Here is a 24268-nt window from a genome sequence, read left to right on the forward strand (position 1 = left end):
ATATAACCGAAAGGTAAATATACAATATTTAAAGAATTTTCTCTTCTCTTTTCTCTCTTCCTTCCTTCCTTCTTCCTTTTCTTTCCCTCCCTCCTCCTCCCTTTCTCTCTCTCTTTTTTTTTTTTTGGGTCCAGTCGTGGGGCCTGAACTCTGGGCCTGGTCACTGTCCCTCAGCTCTTCAGCTCAAGGCTAGTGCTCTACCACTTTAGCCACAGCGCCACTTCCGGCTTTTTTCTTTTTGCTTATGTGGTGCTGAGGAATGGAACCCAGGGCCTCAGGCGTGCAAGGCAAGCGCTCTACCACTGAGCCACCTTCCCAGCCCCCTCCATCTCTCTTTTGTCTTTCCTTCCTCCTCCTTTTTTCTTTCTTTCTCTTTTTTTGCTTTCACTCTTTCTTCTTTCTGTCAAGTATTTGGACTTGACATTGTTTTCATATCAAACTTTTTCCATTTGCTGAATTTGGCTCCTGAAATCCTACATGTCTTTCACTAATATTTTTTAAAAATAATTTTGTGCTTAAATTTTGCTGGTGTGGAATTTTCCACTTGTGACATCATGTTGGTGCTCCAAAAAGTTGGTTTTTAAGACTAGACTTGCTCAACTTGTATCTCTCTCCCTCCCCTCCCAAACCCTTGCCACCTGGTACAAAGTCACCTATCATGTCCTTGAATAGATTTGTATCGTCATGTTTAGTTGTTTGATCTGCACTTGAAAGAATCAAGATGAATAAGTGCCATGAAATGAAACCAATTTGAACACATTTGATAGATTATAGAAAATTGCTCTGAAATGCCAAGTGTAATCTTTCCCTCCAGCTTTCCAGTGGACATTAGTGCCTAAATTCTTCTTTCAGTTACATAAACACATTTGCCAAAAAAGTAAAAAACAAAAACCAACAACAACAACAACAAAAAATACCCAAACCCACAACTATGCAGCATGAACACCCTTGAAGGAACAGAGCCAAATTCTGAGATAGCATATAATTATATACTAGTTACCAGATTCTGAAATAGCATGTAATATGCCAAATAGATGTTTATTTCCTCTTGTTTTCTCAAAAGGGTCCCACCCAGCTACTGAAAGTTGTATCAAAATAACCAGGGTAGGTTTGACCCTCTGCCACTAGTGCAGAGAGACCTGTAAAAGCCCTGCTAATTTGGTGCATACCAACCCTTAGTATATTTTAGGAGGCAGCAGGAATAGTTTACACAGGAGGTTTCCGAGGGCTTCAATTTGAGCCAGTTCATTAAAGGCAAGTGAAGAACAGGAAGGACTATGTGGCGAGTGTCTATGATTTGGGAGTCCTACGTAGTGATTAGGTCTTATGCTACTTGTACATGCTGAAGTGGGAAATCCCGGGTGCTATTCTCAGCCAATGATTTCACTGAGAATGAGAGAGGGAAAAGGAAAGAGAAGAAAGGATGGGGGGAAGAGGAGAAGGGAGGAGGGGTGGAGAGTGAGCTAGGATTTGAAGTAGGGGGCCAATGATAAACTCATTGATGACATAGAGAGTCAATATCTTTCCAATGCAAAGTCTGCCTTAGTAAACAATCTACATACACATTGGTTATGTGTGATCTAAGTTACTGAGGAGTCACTGAAACATACAATTGGTTTATTTTTCTTTTTCCTTGAGAGACAGGGTCTTGCTATGTAGCCTAGGCTGAAGGTCTGTAGGTGGCTTTGTTCTTTGGTTCTGAAGATGGAAGAAACTTGAACACTTTTGTAGACTGAGTCAATAAAAATAAAGTGGGTCAAAGGCATGATAGATAAGAGGCCCATAGGTGGGAGAGCTAGGAGAGGGGTGGAGCCAAGATCTCAGCAAGGAGGAAGGTCACTCTATCCTGAGACTTGAGGGCTGGCCGAGTGTATGGCCTATGATGGCAGCAGAGGAGGTGTCTATTATGTTTCTACTTGCTGGCGTAGGTCTTCCCCTACACGGGGGGGGGGGGGGGACTTGTTAGAAGATTGGGGGGTGGAGGTTAGAAGAATGGGAGGTTTAACAGTGATGATGTCCAAGGGAGCTGATGGACAAGGCAGTGTGTTGAAGCTAGTCTCATCCTTCGCTATTTCTTTCCTTCACAGCTCTTCATCACTGATCAGCCTAAAGTCTGTTCTGCTCCTGTATCTTAGGTTTGGCTTGCATGGTACCAACCTGATCCAAGCCACCATGATCTTGCTCCTAAATTTTCATCATAGTTTCCTCATGCATTTTCCTGTGTTTTTCTTGCCCTCTCCAGTCCGTTCCCTATACAGAATCCAAATAGATCTTTTACAAAAACAATCAGCTGGGCACTGGTGGCTCAGCTCACATTTGTAATCATAGCTAGAGGATCATGGTTCAAAGCCAGCCCAGGCAGAAAGTCCCGGAGAGACTCTTATCTCTAATTAACCACTCAAAAACCAGAAGTGGATCTGTGGCTCAAAGTAGTATAGTGCTAGCATTAAACAAAAGCACTCAGGGACAGAGCACAGACCCTGAGTTTAAGCCCCATGACTGACAAACAACAATAACAATAAAAATTAATCAGCCAGGCACCGGTGTTTCATGCCTGTATTTCTAACTACCCGGGAGGCTCGAGTTTTAAGAATCGCAGTTTGAAGCTAGCCTTGACAGGAAAGTCTGTGAGACTGTCATCTCCAATACAGTACCAAAAACTACAAAAAAGCTACAAGTGATGGTGCACTAGCCTTGAGAAGAAGCTCAGACCAGATGGTGCCCAGGGTCTGAGTTCAAACCTCAGTTTAGGCGCGCGCGCGCACACACACACACACACACACACACACACACCTAAACCAAGTTACACTGTTCATCCAATAACTCTCGTTGTAAAATCATCCAATAATTCTCGTGCTAAGAATCAAAGCTATACACAGAGCTTTGTCTATTGGGCCCTATGGAGCTCACTCTCCACACCTTCCTTTGATGAATTTCTTTCAGCCACTCTGGTCTTCTTTTGTTTACTCCAAGGCCCCTGTTTAGCTCCTGCCTCAGGGTCTTTATATTTGCTTTCCTTCCTGGGATGCTTTTGGCAGGCTCTTTCTTGTTATTCACTTCTGAGGACAAACGTGCTTCCTCAAAAGAAGTCTATCTAAAGGGGCACTGCTCTTACTCTCACTACCTGTTTTGTTTTCCTCATCTGTGTACCAGAAACTACATTACTCAGCTTTCTGTTCCTGTAACGAATGCCTGAGATAAGGTGACTTAGAGAGAGTAAACCTTTATTTTGGAAGTTTGACTATGACCAAGTGCTATGACTGAATGAGTCTGTTATTTTGGACCTGTGGCATCATAGTACATTAAGGCAGGAGGTACAGCAAAGCCATTCACTGTTCTGTGGCTGAAAGGAAGGAAGGAACGAAAGAAGGAAAGGAGGAAAGTAGGGAGGGAGGGGAAAAGAACAGAAAAGAAAAAAAGGAAAGAGTGTGAGCCTAAATGTCCACTCTCTCCTTTTGAAGACATGCCTCCAGTGACCTAAGACTTCTCATTAGTCCCCACCTCTTAAAGGGTCCACCACATTATCAAGCTGGGGACCAAGCCTTTAATACACAGGATTCTGAAAGACACTGAGATCTGAACCAGAGCAATAATTAAAATTATCTCTTATTGCCAGGAGCCAGTGGCTCATGCAGCATCTCACACCTGTAATTCTAGCTATTCAGGAGGCTGAGATCTGAGGATCATGGTTTGAAGTCATCTCGGGCAAAGAAGTCCATGAGACACTAATTTCCAATTAACTACCAAAAAAGCTGGAAATGGAGCTGTGGCTCAAGTGGTGGCACACTAGCCTTGAGCATAAAAGCTTAGGGACAGTGCCCAAGCCCTGAGTTCAGGCCCAGGTGTGGCACACACACACACACACACACTCACACCTACCTATTTTATACTTATGCATGTTGTTTTCTTCTCAAGCTTAGAATAAGAATTTCATCAGAAACGGGACCTTGTTTGGCACATGGTAGGCATTTCAAAAACTACACATTGGTTGAATGAATGAAAAGGAAGTATTGAAAACCCGACAGAGATTAGAAAATAAAACTGCAGTGGTAGCAAGCCACAGAGTTGTGAGGTTTTCTTCAGATGGGCCTATACTCGGGCTTAAACTCAGGGCCTGGGCACTGGCCCTGAGCTTCTTTTGCTCAAGGCTAGTGTTCTACCACTTGAGCCACAATGCCACTTCTGGTTTTTTGTTTTTTTTATAATTTATTGGAGATAAGAGTCTCACAGACTTTCCTAATTAGGCTGGCTTCAAACCAGATCTCAGCCTCCTCAGTAGCTAGGATTACAGCCCTAGTCCAGCTAAGACTGATTTTCCTATATATCCATTCTAGAGTCAGTTTCAAACAGTTATTTCTAAAAGACCATGTCAGCTGGCAGAGGTATCTTTGTGAAAAGCAAATGGACTCCCAGGGTGACCAGTTCCTATACTGACATTCTCGTTTGTCTTCTACAGATTTCCTCAGAGATTTTGTTGTTGTTGTTGTTGTTGTTGCTTCTTGGTGCCAGTCCTAGGGCTTGAACTCATGGCCTAGGTTCTATCCCTGCGCTCTTTTGCTCAGGGCTAGCACACTACCATTTGAGCCATAGCTCCACTTCTGGCTCTTTTGGTAACTAACTGGAGATAAAAGTATCATGGATTCTTTAGCACAGCTGCCTTCAAACCACGATTTTCAGATCTCAGCCTCCTGATTAGCTAGGATTACAGGTGTGAGCTACCAGTGCCTGGTTTATAATTTTTTTTGTTATGTGTTTTTGTTTTCTTGAGGCTTGAATGAAAGGCTCTAGGCACTGTCCTTAACCTTCTTTTGCTCAAGGTAACACTTGATCATTTGAGCCACAGCTCCACTGAGATTTTCTGAAGTTTTCTAGTCTTCTTGGATGTGGGATGGCAAGTTGTGGGAGGAAAAGAGCTGACTCCATTTCCAGCTCCAAAGTAAACCTGTATCACACAGGTGAAGTCAGGTTACAGAGCTACGTCTGGTTTCCTTGGTGACCCGGGAGAAGTTGGGTTATATTTGAAATTGCTCGGAAGGAAAGAAAGCCTGCTAACAGCAGATCTGTGTTCTCCTTAGAGACGGAGCACGTTTCGATTCTCCACCAAGGCTCAGGAGGACGTGCCTCCTTGATTGGTGAGGGCTGACAGACCTCGGAGGCCAAGCCGACCTCTGGCAGGGGGGTGATGAGTGACACCTTCCATCTGCTCCCAGAATCCCACAACCCAGTCAGGCAAGTTTGTCCTATGCCAGCCCCAGGTAATCGCATCATGACCCTGCAGGCACTAGGGCTGCGTTTGTTTTTGCATGTAAATATGGTAACCATGGAGATGAAGAGTTGAGCTTCCTGTCCAATGTACTTGCCACCTTTCTTGGGGGAGGGAGAGACCCATGACAACAGAAGAGAAGGCTGTTTTATAAATGGTGGGGATAACTAAGTTAACCTCTTAGTGGATGAACTTCTTGGTTGGTCTGTCATGTTGGAACCTTAATGTCATTTGTGGCCAATGTCTGTGTGCCAAACACTTTGAAAAGAAAAAAAGGTTTATCTCATTTAATTTTCATGATAGTATTATGAAGTGAGTACTGTTAAACAATATCATTTTACAGATGAGGACACTGAGACTCAAGAAAAGTGACGTGACTTTCCGTGGTCACTCCAACTAGCAAGTGGTGGGTTGGGAGGTTTTAGAAAATGTTGATTGCTTATCACAAACTCAGGCTGCATTCTGAAGTCTAATGCTGGGAGATAAATCTTGCATTCTGCAATTACCTGATATTCAGAGTCCACCTTATGTTGCATGTCCCGAAGATACTGAACATCACTGACAAACTTCTGCCTGTCCCTTGCTTCATGCAACATGATTCTTAATCCCCGACCTGCATTGGAAAGAAAAAGAATTGTGTTATGACAGACTCCTTTGTGGCTTTGCCTGTATTTGGAGTTCTTTGAGTATAATTGCTTTTATTCTCTTATTAATCCGATCTCCATTGTTTGAAAGGTACAGATGCGCCTTTCAGACCAAAGGGGCTACTTGAGTTGGCGTTACAGCCCTTACAATCCTCCCGCTCCAGGCATAAATAATGCAGTCACCCCATCAGCCAGCTTCAGGGAGCCCTTCCTCCTCTTCACAAGGAGTCAGGCTGACAGACACCTGGCTCAGAAGCAGATCCACCACATGATGGGAAAGCAAACCCTGGGCCCTAGCTAGGTTAGCAATGACTTGATGCATAAGCTCTGTGTTGCTTAAATTCATGGATGCAACAAACTAGGCACTACCAGGCACTTGTCCAACAACTAGTAGGGCAGACTCGGTCCCTGCCCTTGAGTTGCTTGCAGCCTGACATTAGATGAGTGAACCCTAACAGTCAATAAGGGCCATCGAGTAGAAAGATGGGGTTCTTTGTTGTGGGTTCCCATAACTTGTCTGGAGGGGCTGGGCAACTTTCCTTAGGAAACCATACTGGGCTTGATAAGACAGAAGCTAGGGAAAAAGTGGGCCAGAGAAGACAGCAGGTGTAAAGGCTTCAGGCCATGAATGGGAGGTGGGCGGCAGGACAGGGGGAAGAGGGAAGGCAGTACCAGAAGGGTTGGTGTGTGGCAGCAGCACCGCTTATGGAGGGCCTTGAAGATTATGATTGGAAATGTTATCCTTCTACTGAAAGGTTCTATTTGGAGGTTTTCAAAGACCCACAGTTGTGGATGGGGTGAGGGGGGTGGGTGGAGTAGAACTTGAAGTGAGAATGCCACTGGAATATATGTTAGTCATTCAGATGTGATGATGATCAGAAAAGGGGCTGAGGCGGAAGACAGGGAAGACAAGATGCAGAGGGCAGAGCTTGTGGAAGTACCAGGACCTCTTTCCTTAAACCATCCACACATTTTAACTTATTCAGTCTTAACAACACTAGGAAGACAGGCATGGTCTATCTATTTTGCAGGTGAGGAAACCGAGGCCCAAAGACCTAAAGTCTTTGTTGCTCAAGACTATGGAGCTAGTAGGTGGAGAGCTGGGATTTGAACCCCGAGAGTCCTGTGCCAGTGCCCATCCTATGATGTATTGGTGAGATTTCTCAGGAAGCTGCCCACGTTGTTGGCTTGAATATCTCTTAATGGTTGATGCCAATACTCTCTTCAGAACACAAGGAGGAACTAGCATTGTGAGCAAAAAACCCAAAAACGTGCTCATCAAACTGCAGAGTTTAGGGTGCTTGGGTTACCACAAGTGGAGATGTTAAGCAAGTGGGTGGACAGAAGGTTCTGAAACTGATGAGAGAGGAAACAATTTGGGCACTGACACATACTGGTGGATAGCTGAAGGGAAGCAGACAAGGTATTGCAAAGAGAAAATGGTCAAGGGACAAAGCTGTTGCGTCATTAATAAAAGTGTAAGGAACAGGAACCCTCTAAGCAGCCCAGGAGGCAGGTGGGTGCCAATCCAAAGATGCTGAGAGAGTTTCCAGGAAGTTATTAATAACCGTGGTGAGAACAGAGAGTGAAGTGACTGTGCTGTGCTGAGGAACAGATTGCTGGAGGCTCCATCTATGGAAGGGAAAGAAGTCAGAGGATGCTTTCAAGAAGCGAAACTCTAGCTGAGGGCTGGTGGCTCACGCCTATAATCCTAGCTGCTCAGGAGGCTGAGATCTGAGGATTGCAGTGCAAAGCCAGCCTGGACAGACAAATCTGTGAGAATCATCTCTAATTAACTAGCAAAAAGCCAGAAGTGGAAGCTCTCTCAAGTGGTAGAGAGAGCCAGTAAGAGAGAGCCTGATGTCCTGAGTTCAATCCCCAGTACTAAAACACAGAAACACGCGCGTGCGTGCACACACACACACACACACACACCAAAATAAAAACATGAAACTCTGGTTGGTGTGGTCTAAACTTATAATATTCAAGCTCCCAAAGTTATAAAATGGAAGCATTGCTTCATCATGAAACAGACAGACCTCCTTTGTAAGGTCACCAAAGCCTCCACAACTCCTTGTCCAGTAAAGCTCTTGCTTTATCATTAGACACACACACACACACACACACACACACACACACACACACACACACACACACACACACATACACACACGTATTTTAATGACTTTGGTGTGAGCCACTCTAGGCTCTGGGGAAAAATCAGGGCAAGACAGACAGATGACTAACCCTCAAGGTGTCTGTACTCAGTGGCTTTCCTTCCTTCCTCTGCTTGGTTTGGTGGTGTAGATATTGGCAGAGTCTGATTGTCCCTGACTCAGTGTCTCTTGTCTGGTAGTTATGAAATCTTGCCAAGTTTATTGTCTCTCTTTGAACAATGGAGAAAACTTTTGTTGGTTCCTTGGGGATCATTTTCTCTAAAGTACAGAAAGTTGGTCTTGGAGAATCAGTGTGAAACTACACACACACACACACACACACACACACACACACACACACAATCTGCAGCCTATACGCCAAACCTGAGTTGTGTTACTAAGCGTTTTTTTTTCACTAAGCATTTTTATAGTCATTTGTAGGACTGTGTTTTATAAGATCACGTTTAAACTTTTCATATAAGTTTGTACCTGTGTGGAAGGAAGTTCTGTTCCCACTCATTTTTGGAAAAAAAATCATGATTTTAAAAACAAAAATATGAACCCCTTCTGCTACTGTGGGAAAGAGAAGCATGTCTGAATATTAATCAGGCAGAGAACATAAGGATTCATAATGAGAATATGCTAATGTCACTGAAGAGCACATCCCTAGGTCCACTTGGATGATATATTTTGGTTACAAAGTTAACCTAGCAAAGCTAGCTAATGTATCGTGGCTTTAGGGGTGTTAATTTAAGAGCCTTCAAAATCAGAAGGCATGAAATAATTTTTGTCTAAGGAGGTAGGAAATAACACTATTTGAATAACTTAGTGGGTTACTTCTAACTTCACAAATTACCTACCAAGTCAAAACTACCTATAAAAGTTTCTTCCCTCTAACCTCATAAACTCTCTCCATTATATTTTACTATAAAATGAATATTTGGAGGCAATAGGTTGCTACATGTAAATCAAAACTTCACAAGATTACAGAGACAGTTAGCAGCAAGGAAACAGACCATCAGACATAGACAAGGAGAGGGCAGGTTATCTCAGGTAAGGCAAGTACTCTCCATAGGCTTTTGAATTTCATACTGCACTACGAGTTTGAAAAACTGACCAGGATGAATAAAATGCAGAAATAACTGCATGAAAATAAATCCACCATAATGCTTAATTCGTGGAGCTCAGCCTTTTGGGCCTACTCAACCAGATGGCCATTGAAAGCCAAGTTTCTTTCTCAGCAAATATAGACAGGTGTAGGAAATGGGAGGGTGGTAGGGTGTGTAGAGAATATTAAAATGTAGGCAAGGCACATGTTTCTAAAATAGCATTCTTATTGTTTTCTGTTGCTTACCTTTGAACTGCTTCTCAAGTTAAAAATCCACTCATGGTCACAGACATTTTTAAGTTTCTGGTGGATGTTTCTCTGTACCAGATTTGTGCTTTAGAAATCAGTGTGAAGAAGCCATATTAAGGAGAGGGAAGAGGGGGGAGGGAGGAGGAGGCATGTGGGGAAGGGAGAAGGGAGTCCACTTTGCTGAAAGCAAGAGCAAATGATTCTTCTTGGCCTCAGAATTCTACACATCTGTGAAATTTCAATGAGGAATATTCTAAGAACTTTGTGACATATGAATCCCTTTCTAGTGTAAGTTTCCAGTGAATTCACACTGAGTTTTTTTTTTCTTAAGAACAGAACTCGATTACAGAATATACTACTTTTAGTTCTCAACCCATATATGTATGTGTGAATATATGTATGTGATATATATGTGTGTGTATACACACACACAGACAAATGTATATGTATATAGATATATACATAAAGACACTATGTCTTTCTGTTCTATTGCCATGTTTTTCAAAAACAAAACTGATTTGACAGGAGTTCTAGCTGGGTGCAGGTAATCCTAGCTACTCAAGAAGGCTGAAATCTGAGAATCATGGGTCAAAGTTAGCCTGGGCAGACAAAATCCAAGTAACCACCTAAAAGACAGAAGTAGAGCTATGCCTCAAAAAGTAGAGCAGAGCCTTGGGCAAAAAAAAAAAGGAGGCGCTCCTAAGTTTAAGCGCTAGTACTGGCATACACACAAAAAGGGAGAAAGGAAGAGAAAAAAAAAAGGAAGCCTTTTAAAATGAGCTTTTTAACTGTTTTCCTCCTCATAAATATTAAAATCATATTTTGTTAGTTTTGACAATTAAGCAAAAATGTACGTTTAACCTCCTCTTTAGGGTTTAGTTTTATTTAAATAAAATTTATATGGTTATGGTAAACAGCTAACCATCAGGTTTATAAAAAACCCCTACTCCCTTTCCACAATTGGATGCTTGGAAAACAAAAGGGTTTCAGGATACTTTAATTCAACCCTTTCCACAATTAATTTGTAATGAAAAGGATTACAGAATTTGTTTAGATCTTAGCTTCAAAAAAAAACAAACTTCTAAGGGCTTTTAAATCTAAGCTTATAAAAATGTGTTGAATATAAGGAAGGAAATTTAGTGATTTGAACCCACTGTTTCTAACACTGGGTGAATACTGCTGAGAAAGAGGTCAGGAATTGGTTGGGGAAGGGCGGGGCGGGAGAGGGGGGTAGCGGTTAGGACATCTCTTGTCTCTTCAAACAATTTAGCTTAGAAAATCAAGGTCGGGGAAGAAGGCAGGGAACAGGTTCGAGTTGTCAAGCTAAGAGAGATAGGCGTCATCATGAGCATCAAGCCCTAAGGAAAGAAGAAACTTAGGGAACTGGGAAACTTAGGAGAGGATAAAGCCACATTTTACCAAGCAATTCGATGACATCACTGATAACAAGGTCACTAATTTCACCCTCAAAAGCTCAACGGTTCTGTGTGTACCTTTCCTGAACCTGCAGAGCAATGGAGTTGGCAGGGATGTTGGGGGTGGGGGGGCGGTGCTCGGTGGCTCACAGTGTGCAAATACCACAGTCTCCCCCCCCCCCCCACAGGCAGATGATAATAATACAACGATGATGATGATGATGACAAACATCTAAGGTCTGGGGTCAGCAGGGGCAAGGAAGGACCTGTCCACCAGGCTCCAGGCCCCCAATTTCCCACCAGAATCTGAAACATAGCGAAGTTATCCCTCCCCTCTATCTCCTCCCAAGGTCGGGGCGCACCCGAGGGGAGCCAGGCCCCGGGGCGAAGCTCGCCCGTTACCTTACGGGTCTGCACTTTCTCCAGGGGCTAAAAGGGGGCCGCGGGGCGGAGCGGGTGGGCAGGTCCAGGGCGAAAGGGTCGCCCATCAATCGTGGGGTGTGTTGTGGGGGGGCGTCCCTAGGCTCCTCTTCCTCCTCCACTCACGATTTCCCTCCCTCTCGCGGCCCCTCTTCCTCCTCCTCCTCCTCCCCCGGGGGCAGCTTTCCGCGGAGGCCACCGGCCTTTCTTGGGGCGGCGGGGGCGGCTGCTTGGCGTCTTCCCGTTTCCTTGGCAACCGGGCCTCCTCTGCGGCTCACGCGCCGGGGCTGCCTCCCCCCTCCCCTCCCCGCCATGGCGTCCCACCCCCGCCCCGAAGAGCGTGGAGCCTGGGGGGAGGGCGGGGCGCGGCGGCGTCTGCGGTGGTCCTGAGCCCGCACCTGGGCGCCCTGCCGGTTGCCGTGGGAACAAGGCAGGATGCAGAGGGGATGCGAGATGATGGCGGCGGCCGCGGGCTTGGGAAGAGATGCGCAAGGAGGGGGCGCGTCGGCTTTGTCTCGGTGTCCAACCCAGATGCAGATAAAGAGGCCTTCGCTCCCTCCCTGGAGGAGTGCAGTGCTTGATAAAGAATGAGATTAGAAAATGAGAGAGCAAAAGACCCAAAAACAAAAAACAACCGAAACACCCCCCCAAATATTAATAGAATAAAATAATACAGTGGAAAGACAGAAAGATACTGCGGTCCTGGAGGTGGTGCTTTTTTTTTTTTTTTTTTTTTTTTACAGGGGAATATCCACTGAAATTAAAAAGAGAGAGAAGGAAATGAAAGAAATGATTAAGGGAGGCCCCCAATCAATGGCAGAATGGAGACTAGAACCCAGGTCTCTTGGCTTCCCAAGGAAAGAGGGTGGGGAGGGGAGCGGTGGCTCTGAGGCTTAGACCAGTGTCCGCCTGAATCCTTAAGAGCCCCAGGGTCTCTGTGCCAGCCTTAACTCTGCCTTAGGCAGAGCTGCTTCTCCTGTTTATTCTGCATAGTTAGTCACTTAGTATCCTGCCAACTGATGTCACCGGAGGGAATTTTACACTAAGCTGAAGTAGGGAAAACAGAGAAGAGAAATCCTTGGACCTTTCACTTGTGCCCAGAATCTCCATGGGTCAGTGCTTTGGGAGGCTTTTGGGCAGTGCTCATATCCAGGTGGAAGTTCTTCTGTGGTTTCATGCATCTATCTTTATCATCATCACCTTACTTTTTGGGCTCCATGATCTCCTAACTGCATTATTGTAAGGACTCTTAACCACCCACTGGAGGTCCCTAGTCCTGCAGTTTCTACTGCCCTAAAAGCAGTAGTCTACCATCCCTGCTACCTGAGAATTCCAAATGTGTGTGTGTGTGCATGTGCGTTATTTCCACATTTTATTCATACTCCAGCCAGACTGGGACTCTATTACCTTTGAACCTTCGAATTGTTTTCAAACCAACTTCTAAGGCATAGCCTGAGCTGCATAGACAAAACATACCTATGTAAAAATCTTTGTTTTGGGCACTTTGTCTGTCCTTCTTTGGTCTTCTAATAGTTCTAGAAATTTTCCAGCCCAAATTCTTTCAAATATTCCTCATTAAGGTACTAATAAACTCAACCTAAGACCTCTATCTCTGGCTTTTGCCTTTCAAAAGGAGATTCGTAAAGATTCCAACTTCAAGGAACATTGAAAGCTAGGTGTGCAATCTCAGCTTGGGAGGCTGAAGCAAGGAGGACTGCAAGTTTGAGGTTACCTTGAGAGTGTCAGAGAGACCTTGTCACAAAACAAAGAAGGAAGAGAGTCAGAACAAAGAGAGGAGATAAAGTGGACTGGAACAGTAATAGCAAAATGATAGGAAGATTATTCCACTGGAACTATGACCTATTTTAAATAATAATACTTATTGATATTATTATTATTGTTGTTGAATAACAAAGGAGGATGTTGAAGCCCAGAATTGGAAAAGCAAAGAACACATGAGAAGAACTGGAACCAGCACTTGAAAGCAAGATTTCTCATTCCTGCTAGTTTGATGTTGGCCACTAGTAAGAAAAAACACATTGGTGCATCCATGCTTTTCTTCTTCCACTTCAGGAGATATATATAGATAGATAGATAGATGTGTGTGTGTACATATATATATATATATATATATATATATTACTTCTGACCTCAAAATACTGCAGGGAGGATTGAAGAGGAGTGGACATAGACTTTAACATCAAGCTTTGTAGTAGTCAGCATTCTGCAATTGGTACCTTTGCTCTTTAAGGCATACGTTAACGTTTTTATTCACCAGACATAAGCTATAAATACTTTAAGATTTTCAAATAGCAAGGTTTGGAGAAATCACTTATTTTAGTTTTAAAGTCTCCTATATTGCATGTAGTAGTTGGTGTTGTCAATACTGTTGTTTGTTGTCTAGGTTTGGGTCTTACTTTTATGTTTTTGTTTTCATTTTTCTCTTTTGAGACAGAATCTCATAATGTAATCCAGTAGTCCTCTCGCTTCTGTTTCCCATGTGTTGGGATCATAGGCATGAACTACCACTCTCACTCCCATTTGAAGTCTGTTTTGTGAAAGAAAATATTATGCTCTTGGGAGAGAGAGAGAGAGAGTGACAATGGGAAGCCCATTAAAGCTATAGAGCAAACCCAATGCTAGTGGCTCACGCCTTCATCCTAGTTACCCAGGAGGCTGAGATCTGAGGATCACATTTCAAAACCAGCCTGGCTAGGCTTATCTCCAGCTAACTACCAAAATGCCAGGAGAGGAGCTGTGATGTAAGTAGTAGCACTGCTATCCTTGAGCAAAAAAAGCATAGGGAGAGATCCCAGGCCCTGAGTTCAAGCCCCAGGACAGGGACACACACACACACACACACACACACACACACACACACACACACACGCAAAAGCCATAGAGCAATTCCAACTTTAGTATTTCACAAGTAAATATAACCTTGGTATGTGAATTATGGAGATTAGTTGTAGTATTAAGAATCTAAGAGCTAAGAGATCTGGGGGCCAGTGGCTCACACCTGTAAACCTAGCAACTCAGAAGGCTGAGATCTGAGAATTGTGGTTCCAAGCTAGCCTAGGCAGAAAAATCATTAAGACTCTTTTCTCCACTTAACTACCATAAAGCCAGAAGAGGAGCTGTGGCTCAAGTGGTAAGGCATCAGCACAAACTGAAGGAACAGCACCCAGGCCTGGAGTTCAAGTCCTAGTTAACAGCACACACACATACCAAATATATGCACACACACACACATGTACACATGCACACACATACACGTTCTTCAGAGTTCTGTATAAGTCAACTTCAAGTATAAAATTTCAGAAGTAGACTATATATTAAGTTTCAGTGTAAACTTCCTGGAGACCTATCTCAGTTATACACTTGAGTTGGGAGAATCAACCTTCCTTTTGTCCATGTAATATTTACAGAGAGAGCAATGGCAGAGGAAAGAGAGAGCCTAATCTCTTGTCACTGTCTGCTTCTGAGGTCATTCATTATGACCTCATGTACAACTTCCCATTGTCATCTTAGCATTAAGGCTTCTGTTGGTTCTCAACAGTTGAGGTCAATGGCTGGTGGTGTCTTCATTTTTGTCGGACATGCAACATGGAAATTGATTTGCAAAAAAAGAATTTAAGGGAATAGTTTTCCCGAGAAAGCAGTTATGGGTAGTTAACTTTTTAAAGTTCCTCGGGGTATATAGGAAATTCAATCCATTCATTCATTCATTCATTTCATTCATTCCCTGTTTACTGTTGTGGCTGTTGTGAGATTCTACATTTATCCTATATCCATATTTGACCAGACAATATGACATTTTTTAATGCCTTTCAGGTCATCAAACTTGCTAAGCTGGTATTCTACTACTTGAGCCACTCTACCAGTTTCTGGTTCATTGGTGTGTGTGTGTGTGTGTGTGTGTGTGTGTGTGTGTGTGTGTGTGTGTGTGTGTGCGCGTATGGGTGTGGGTGTGGGTGTGGGTGTTGGAAGTAGGGCTTGAACTTAAGGTGTGGGTGCTGTTCCTGAGCTTTTTTATTCAGGGCTAGCATGCTACCACTTTGAACCACTGATTTACTTCTGGAATTTTGTTGGCCAATTGGAGATAAAGGTCTCATGGAGTTTCCTGCCCCAGTTGGCTTCAAATCTCAGTCCTCAGATTTCAGCCACCTGAGTAGCTAGGATTATAGGTGTGAGCCACTGGTTCCTAGCCATTTAATAAAATAGCTAATGACTTACTAAAGATGTCATGGTCTTGTGATATTCTGCTTTCATTCTATATCCATATTTGACCAGATAGGGGCTAGCAATGTGACAATTTCTTAATATCACACATTAAAAGCTATCCTATATTAATATCATTAAGATAAGCTAGAATGTTTTGTAGGTTTTATAGGTCATTGAAGCCCTAGGATTTCATCCTTGGTTTTGCAGAATTAGAAATCCATTTTGGTTCATTCAGAATCCAGTATATTAGGAATTGAGTCCCAATAATCCCACACTCGGTAGATTTTAACTTTTCATCTATTGCAGAGACTCAAATCTGCAGGCTTGCTCTTATCATGCGCACACGGCTCTTCCTCCTGGTGGAAAGACCTCCCCAGGAGACTGAATTAAAGATCAGAAAGTTTGGTGAATATTGAATTAGATCAAAGGGAATTGGGTGTTCTTGAGGGATTTATCCAACAGGTTGAGGAGGCCTTAAGGAATAACTTTACTCTTATCCACGATTCCTCTTGCATCACTGATCTGGATTGTTCCCCTCAAAGCTTTTGGAGACTATCACATTTATGTTTCAGCTAGGTGCCTTCTTGCTCAATTTTGTAGGGCCATTTTCCCCCTCTCCCCCATCCATTCAATTAGCAGTATAGGGTGTCATTGAGAAGACCTGGACTGAAATCCCAACAAGGATGCTGAACAGCTTGCATCTCCTTTGAACCTCAAGATCTTCATGTGAAAACAGGAATAAGCAAAGCCTCCCCAGCAGGTTGCTGTGAAATTTTTAGGAAATGAGCATAGAGTTTCTGGTACAGCGCTTGTATTATTTATATTAGATATAGATATTTATATTAGATCTCCTTGCTGAGATCTGAGGACACACAAAGACACACTGCCCTCAAATTTATTTATAATGGCTTATTATGTCTTTAAAAATAGTAGTAGTATTATGATTACTATTACTACTGTATTATTTTTTTATCCTGAATTCAGAGAGGTATTCTACTATGACCTCATCCCTAATTCTGAGGGTACATCCAATCTGGGGCTTCCAGCCATCCATGAACCATATGAAATTTAGAAATGTCTGTTGAGCTTTCAAAGATCAGATATTTGCGATCCAATTCCTTTGTGGAATAAAGTAGACACTGTTAGAAATTGGCAAACTCCCTACAATTAATTTATTTAAAAGCATGCCCTTTCGGAGATCCCTTAGAATTTTCCTCATTTGGAATTGTAGCTGGTCTACTGTGCTATTTTACAAAGGGCAGGGGTACTTCATAAAGGTTTTGGATCCTACAGTACTGCAATGTTTCTGAAAAGTTCAAATGAGCTTTGATTTCTTTATCTATTTTTGGTTGCTTCAGACTTTTCAAAGCCTTTCATTAAAGCAATTGATATATCTGATATAAGATTGGATATGATTATAAGACGTTGGAGAACAGAAAACATTCTGCTTTTTTTAATTTCTGAAAAATTATTACCAACAGAAAGAATTTGATTTCTGTCCAGAAGGAGTATCTGATTTGTTTAGACTTTGGATAAACTCAAGCCATGTGTGTTTGGCCAGGAGTTGAATCTATAGACTGATTCTCAAGTCCCGAGTAAGATTCAGCCTTTGGAAGCTATGACAGTCCCCCCGCCCCCCAATCCCATATGAGGTCTGGGAGTGTAGCCCCAGATTGAGGAGGTCTTGAGGGAAGGGAAAGCTTGGGTACTCAAGGAAATGAAAAAAACAAAAGCCAGCACAGCTAGAAAACTGATGTGAGGGAGAATTGGTGAGGCTGCAAGTCTAGTAGTGTGTGTGTGTGTGTGTGTGTGTGTGTGTGTGTGTGTGTGTGTGTGTGTGTGTGTGTGTGTTTGTATGCATGTATGCCAGTACTGAGGCTAGAACTCAGGGCCTCAGTTTTCAATTAGCTTTCTTTGCTCATGACTGATGGTCCATCACTTGCATCCCATGTCCAAGTCTGGCTTGTTTCTGGTTAATTAGAGGTGAGAATCTGGAGGATTTGTCTGCTTGGGCTGGCTCTGAACCTTGATCTTCAGATCTCAGCTCCCTGAATAGCTAAAATTATAGTCATGTGCCATGGATGACTGGTTGGATTTTATATTGAATACAGTGGAAAGTCACAGAACAATCAATGCATGCTTCTGTGTGTGTGTGTGTGTGTGTGTGTGTGTGTGTGTGTGTGTGTGTGTATGTCTGGCATATCATGTAGAGAATATTGTTTAGACCTATGATATTTATGGCCTAGTCAATGCTTGAGGAAATTTCAAAATATTGTTCAAGTACATTCTTGTTCATTGGCATGAGGCAAACTGACCAAAATCAAATGATTTAAAAAGTTTCTTCTAGTTCCAGGACACTGATATGAACAGATCCTCTATGTCCGGTGGTATATATTGGGTAGATTTTTTTTTTTTTTTTGGTCATGGGCTTGAACTCTAGGCTTGGGCACTATCCATCAGTTCTTTAGCTCAAGGCTAGGCTCTACCACTTGAGCCACAATGCCACTTCTGGTTTTCTGAGTGGTTTATTGGAGATGAGAGTCTCATGGAGTTTCCTGCCCAGGCTGGCTTTGAACCGTGATCCTCAGATCTCAGGCTCCTGAGTAGCTAGGATTACAGGCATGAGCCACTGATACCTGGCTATTGGGTAGATTTTTAACTTACAGAGTATTTCCTCACCATGGTTCTATTGAGGGCCATGTGACGCAAATGGAAGCTTTTAATTTTTTGGGGTGCTTACTGGGATTTGAACTCAAACTGGATGCTGTCCCTTCAGCATTTATTTATTTATTTTGCTCAAGGCTGGTACTCTACCACTTAAGCCACAGCTCTACTTATAGATTTTAGATGGTTAGACAGAAATAAGAGTCTCACAGAATTTCCTACTGAGGCTGGCCTCAAACCATAATCCTCAGGTCTCAGCCTGCCAAGTAGCAAAGATCAAAGGCATGAGGCACCTGCTCCTGATTTTTTTGTGTGTGTGCATTGAATCTTGCTTTGTTTATTCTCCCTTCTTTTCTTCCTCTGTTGATCTCTTCCTGTTCCTTCTTTTCCTTCCCCATCCTCACCTCTGTTTCCCCTTTCTTCTTTCTCTGCCTTTCTCATTAGGAGTCAGGGTTACTTGCCAAACCACAGCTCTTCCATTTCTGTTTTTCCAAACAACTTTCTTGGCTGGGTTTTCTAGGCTTTTATAATTGGTCCCTTCTCTGTTTTCCTCACTCCCTATCTCAGTCTTTATTCTTCTACCCTCATCTGTCTAACCCCCAGATCACATGTTTAAAAAACAAAACAATCGAGAGGAAAAAGTGTCTTCCTTTAGCTTTGTGGAAAGAAGACACGAAGAGGTGACTTCTGTAAAAGGAAGCTCCTCCCCAGAACTGTGGAACGCAGGTCCTAAAAACCAGATGAGACAGAAGGTATCTCTGTACAATGTCTTTCTGTGGCTCACTGCACCCTCTGAGTCAGGATAATGAGAGAGCATTCTTAAAACATGACTTAACCATGCTCAGTCCTCAAACAAATTCCTGGACGTGTGTGGAGCACACTCTCCCAGCACAGGCATGGAGGGGGTGGGGTGGGCAGGCTTGTTAGCAACTCCCAAAGTTGCTGCCTTCCCAAAGACATCTTCTAGCCAGCTTATTTGCATTAATGTAATCTGTTAAAGAAATAGCCAGTGAGTATATCCAGCAGTCACACAGAGTTCTCCCCTGCCCATACTTCATACTTTAATATTGTGGTGACTAAGTATCTGATTTAAAGCTTTGAGAGGAAGGACCCTGGACTTCTTTTTTTGGTTGCCATTGCGTGTGTGTGTGTGTGTGTGTGTGTGTGTGTGTGTGTGTGTGTGTGTGGTATTTTGGTTTGTTAGACAGGTGCTCTACTGCTCTACCACTGGAGTCATGCCCCAAACCCTTTGACATCATATTTTAACAGGAAGACACTTTGGAAAATTCTTATCAGACAGAGGAAAAAATATTCTGCATGTGCAGAATAAAACAGAACAAAGTCACCACATGATCACAGTTTGCCTTTTACGTTATCTACACCTGGAATTGTGTGTGTGTGTGTGTGTGTGTGTGTGTGTGTGTGTGTGTTTAACACAAGTAGCTTATCTGAGTGATCTAAAGAAATCAATCTAATTGAAAGGTGATTAAATTATAAAGAGAGGGGAAGAGCATTTGGTTGACATCACTCAGGGTTGGAGGCCACTGCTAATGTAATATTTTATCCATTGACTCATTGCTATTCCTTTATTGACGTGATTTAGTTTCTCAAACAGCTCTTATCTGGGCAGGCTTGCAGGGGATACATTGCACAGATGCCTCACAATCACTACAGCATGTTTACATAAAAACTTTAAAAGCTATTTTAAATGTGTGTGTGTGTGTGTGTGTGTGTGTATGTGTGTGTACCCAGAGAGATTTTACAAATGCTCAGACTTTGGCTCTGAGTGAACACGAGGATGAGTGCTGAATTGATACACGGCAATGCTCTTCATGAATTTCAAAGAGCTTCGTGCAGACTAATGTTAAGCTTTCTTCATACTCGTTGAATATACTATTATCTCTCTTTAATACACTGGAAAAAACCCCGAGGACAAAGAGTCTCCCTGTATGCCTTATTCAAGGCCACACAACTGTTGGTGGAACCTTGAGCTTTCTGAGTGCTAACCTATCGTAAATGCCAGAAAACTGTGGTGGGTCAGTTTGTTAAGAAGTTTGATAACCCTGTGATGTGATGGTGGGGAAAGGTTTTGTAGGTTTTTTTTTAAGTATATACTTTGCTTTTTAAATTCGTTCCAGTACAAAACCAAGTCATCCTAATGGTCTTTTTCCTAAGAGATCTCGTGGGACTGGGGGTAAAACCGTAAGGCAGACACAAGGGGAAGGGCAGAAGGCTGCGTTCTGGCAGCATCTGAGTGGGTAGGTATGTGATTCTGGGTAGAAATAGCTTCATGCCCCAACCTGCCTCGTGCCTCTTTCCCTTCATCTTTGTTTCAAAATGTTGTGTCTAGAGTTTGGAAATGCAGCTTCACTTGATGTAGAGATTTGCAACTTCCTTTTGCCCAGGGTACCATAGCAGGGTGACTTCCTTAGTATGGCTGATGGGCCAGGAAGGTATATTCAGTATATTCATCCAATGCTTAATTAAGCACCTAAATGCCAACTGCTGGGTTTCTCAGAGAACTCAGATGCAATTGTTGTGCTGGCCGGGGAGGAAAGAAGGTAAACAGAGTAAGAGGAGGTGAGGGCCTACTGGAGGGTAACCAGAAGATGAAGAAGAGCAAAGGGAAGAATGGCAGGGCACCTCCAAATATCTTTTGAGCCCCCATCCATGGTGCAGGTTAGCTTGGTTCTCTTCTGTTGGAAGCACCTCCCAGCAGTGCCAGATAATGGCTAGACTAACAGTAGGATGACGTTAGTTGATTGTCAGCTCGCCCAGCCTTTCGGACGGAGCCTTTTTCCTCCCTCCTGCATCTTTCTTTCCTTCCCTGTCTGGAGAAAGCTCTCACTGGTTTTATCACAAGTGACTAAGGGCAGCCACACATTGTTAAGTCAAGAATTGAGCTGGATTGATCAGAAGAGTATTCCTAGGTAGGGATAAGTAATTTGGGGGTGCACCTGGAGTGGACACTGCTGAGCCCACTTGTAGCCTTCAGCAACAAGCATTGTAGGCAACAAAGGAGAAGGTAAAGTTTCATGACAGAGATGGAGGCTCTTGGCACCCCTGATGCACATATTCTGGACAGCTGCCGACTCTTTCTGCACTGGGAGCTGGCACTCTTTCCAGGCTTTCAATCTGACCCGGTTTTCCCTCCCTACCCTCTATTGTGGCTGGCTGATAAGGCCTGGGTGGAGGACTGATAAGTGCTACTTTCAGACATTTTGGCTGCAAATCCCTCAAGGCTATAGAAACAAGAGAGACTGAAGCTTCTGAGAGCCCAGAGATGAAAGCATAATAAAACAAAACAAAATGCTTCTACAGGGAATGGGGGTTTAGATACTTTTCCCTCTTCAGGACACTAATTTAGTTCTTTGTCATTTGTATGTTTCATGTTTGAAGACAGAACCAGTCATGAAGACAGGTAGGTGTAGAGAAATCATATTCCTGGTGTTAGGTGGCCAGGTTGGCCCATGGCGAGAACCCTCACCCGATTCCAGCTCACTATGGTTCTGCTGTCCAGGTGCAAAAAAAATGTGTTCTACCTGCACAAAAAGCTGGTGATCCTTTTGCTCTGCAGATTCTACATTGTAAGTTCAACCCATCTGAGACCAGAAAATGTGCATTGAATACATACAATGATTCCCTAAATAATATAGTATAATGACTATGTCCATAGCATGTATTTATTGTATTAGGCATTCTATGTAATCTAAAGATAATTATGTCTATAAGTTATATGCATAGAAGTTTTAGAACTTGGGCCTCTAATTCAGAATGCTGTTAGTGACTCACCATGGAAACGAAAAGCTCTTCTCATCTTCTCATGCCCTCTTTGTTGTGTGTGTGTGTGTGTGTGTGTGTGTGTGTGTGTGTGTGTGTGTGTGTAATGAATGCTCCTTGCTGGCACTCTGACATAAAAAAGCAATTAACAGTGAAAATGGTTATTCTCCTGATGCTTTCTCCCAAGCCACTGAGACCACAGAATTGGAGGATGGCAGAACCTTTGAATGCCCTTAATTCTCTCCAGCCTTTCTGTGCATTAGATTCTGTTAGGGAATATCCAGCATATCCTGATTCCTGGGCTCCCATATTAAAGAATCAGTCAACTGGTATAGGGTAGAGCCTAGCCATTCATAGTTTGTTAACATCCCCCAGGTGATTCTAATGTATGGCTTGGGCTGCAAAGGCAAAAAGCAAACCCTTTGTTTTTATAGGTGAAGAGACAGAGCAACCTGGGTACATGACTCATCTGAGGCCCCACAGCTTGTGAGAAGTGCAGTGGTGCTGGGAATCCAGAAGGCTTTCTCTGCTGCACTCACAGAGAAACCCTGCAATATCCACCATTTTCCTATGTGATCCCAGGATTATTCTCATTTTGAATTGGATACATCTCCTCTTCCCCCTCCCCCCCAGCAGCTCAACTTAGATTACACATACACTCCCAGAAAGGGCTTTTACTCTTATTTCTAGAAAATCTTTCCAAGCAATGATAACCTGAAGTGATTGTGGTCAGGACTATGGTTCTTGTATGCCTCTCATTTCAGGTCCAATTTTGGGGTTGACACTCTGAATAGGGATTTATTAGAAGGAATAGGGAAGGACCCCAAAGGAATAAACCCTCAAGTCAGATAAGTCTTTTGTTCACTGACTCAGTCTAAGCCAGAGTGACTCATTAAGAGAGTTCTCATATATAAACTATCCATGTGCCAAACAGACACTGTGCGTGATTGAGTAAGGTGAGCTGGGTAGAGGCTGCTGGGCCAGTTCACAGTGTGCATCTCGTGATGGGCACCGCCTGAGGGCTCCTGCTGCCCTAGCCCCATGAGTGGGGGTAGGGGTGGGGAATCTGTGCAGACCTGACATGGCCAGACCTTCCAGTTGCTCAAAGAAGTTGGAAACTCAGGTTTGGGATTCTTTCTGTGTTTTGGAAATATCATTGGGAATGTTGGCAACAAATTTCAATTTTTAGGAAAACATTTGTGAGGGTCAAAGAAAGCTGATTCATAAGCTGAGTCCTTCAGGGTGCAAACTTAAGTAGGCCTGACTTCCTCAGGATTATCAGTTAGTTGATGGTTTCCAAGATAATGGGTCCGAAACTGTAGATACATGTGAAGGTCAGCCCTAGGAGGAAAAGCAGGAAAATAGCAATTCTGTGTGTGTGTGTGTGTGTATATGTGTGTGTGTGTGTGTGAGAGAGAGAGAGACACACACACACACACACACACACGCACACACACGCGCGTGTGTGCACGCACACATGCTTGGGTAGGGCGCTAGTAATGGGACTTGAATCAGGGCCTGGGCTCTGTCCCATAGCTTTTTCCGCTCACGACTAGTGCTCTATCATCTGAGCCACAACTCCACTTCCAGCTTTTTGGTGGTTAAATGGAGTCTCACGGACTTCCCTGCCTGGGTCAGGGATCCTCTCAGATCTCAGCCTCTTGAGTCACTAGGATTATAGATATGAGCCACCAGTGCCTGGGGCAGTTCCATTTTAAATTTATTCATTTCATCACTCTCCATGTTCTTATTTCTTTTGGACATGGCACTGGTGTGATGCCATGTATGTTCACAATAAAATTAAAATTAAAGCTCATGACAGTTCACGTGGTTGAGGTTCATTTATTTTTAAGTTCTTACTGAACATATAACAAGTCAGACTTACTAACATCACATGGAATAAACACGAGTTCTGCTAAACACAGCTGCATTAAGGAAAAATGTTTGCATACACTGTAAAACGAACCCCCAGTTTCCATTGTTTCACTAGGTAGCTCCTTAGGAAAATGATAAAGAAATGAAAATCAGAATTACTCTTTCATGCATTCTTAATTTCAAGAAGAAAACACCCAGCATGCCACTAATAGTTCTTGATTTGAAATAATCTCAGGCATTAATAATAACAAGTGAACCTTTTTTTAGTTAACAGTTTGAGTTGATGCTTAAATTACCATTTAATCTGAAATATGCATGCACAATAAACATAAATATGTTACTTTTTCTGAAGCATATTAGAGATGAATGGACCATACTAATGTGGCTGGCTTCTTAGTTATTCTCCCTACATATAACCTTCAATTTTGCCACAGTTATTTTATTTATTTATTTTTTAACGTAGAAACTCT

The 24268-nt window shown here is 43.0% G+C and overlaps 1 protein-coding gene across 1 annotated transcript in view; it reads right to left on the bottom strand.

Annotated features, from left to right (window-relative positions):
• Positions 1–5859, bottom strand: part of Marchf10 (membrane associated ring-CH-type finger 10) — an 84660-nt gene extending 78801 nt beyond the window's left edge. Inside the window, 1 exon segment of the mRNA XM_042673982.1 lies at positions 5770–5859. Within this exon segment, the coding sequence (XP_042529916.1) occupies positions 5770–5859 (90 nt within the window).
• Positions 5860–24268: the final 18409 nt, after the last annotated feature.

Source organism: Dipodomys spectabilis, unplaced genomic scaffold (genome assembly GCF_019054845.1).
Source record: "Dipodomys spectabilis isolate Male_0828 unplaced genomic scaffold, ASM1905484v1 ptg000018l, whole genome shotgun sequence".
NCBI classification, from domain to species: Eukaryota; Metazoa; Chordata; class Mammalia; order Rodentia; family Heteromyidae; genus Dipodomys; species Dipodomys spectabilis.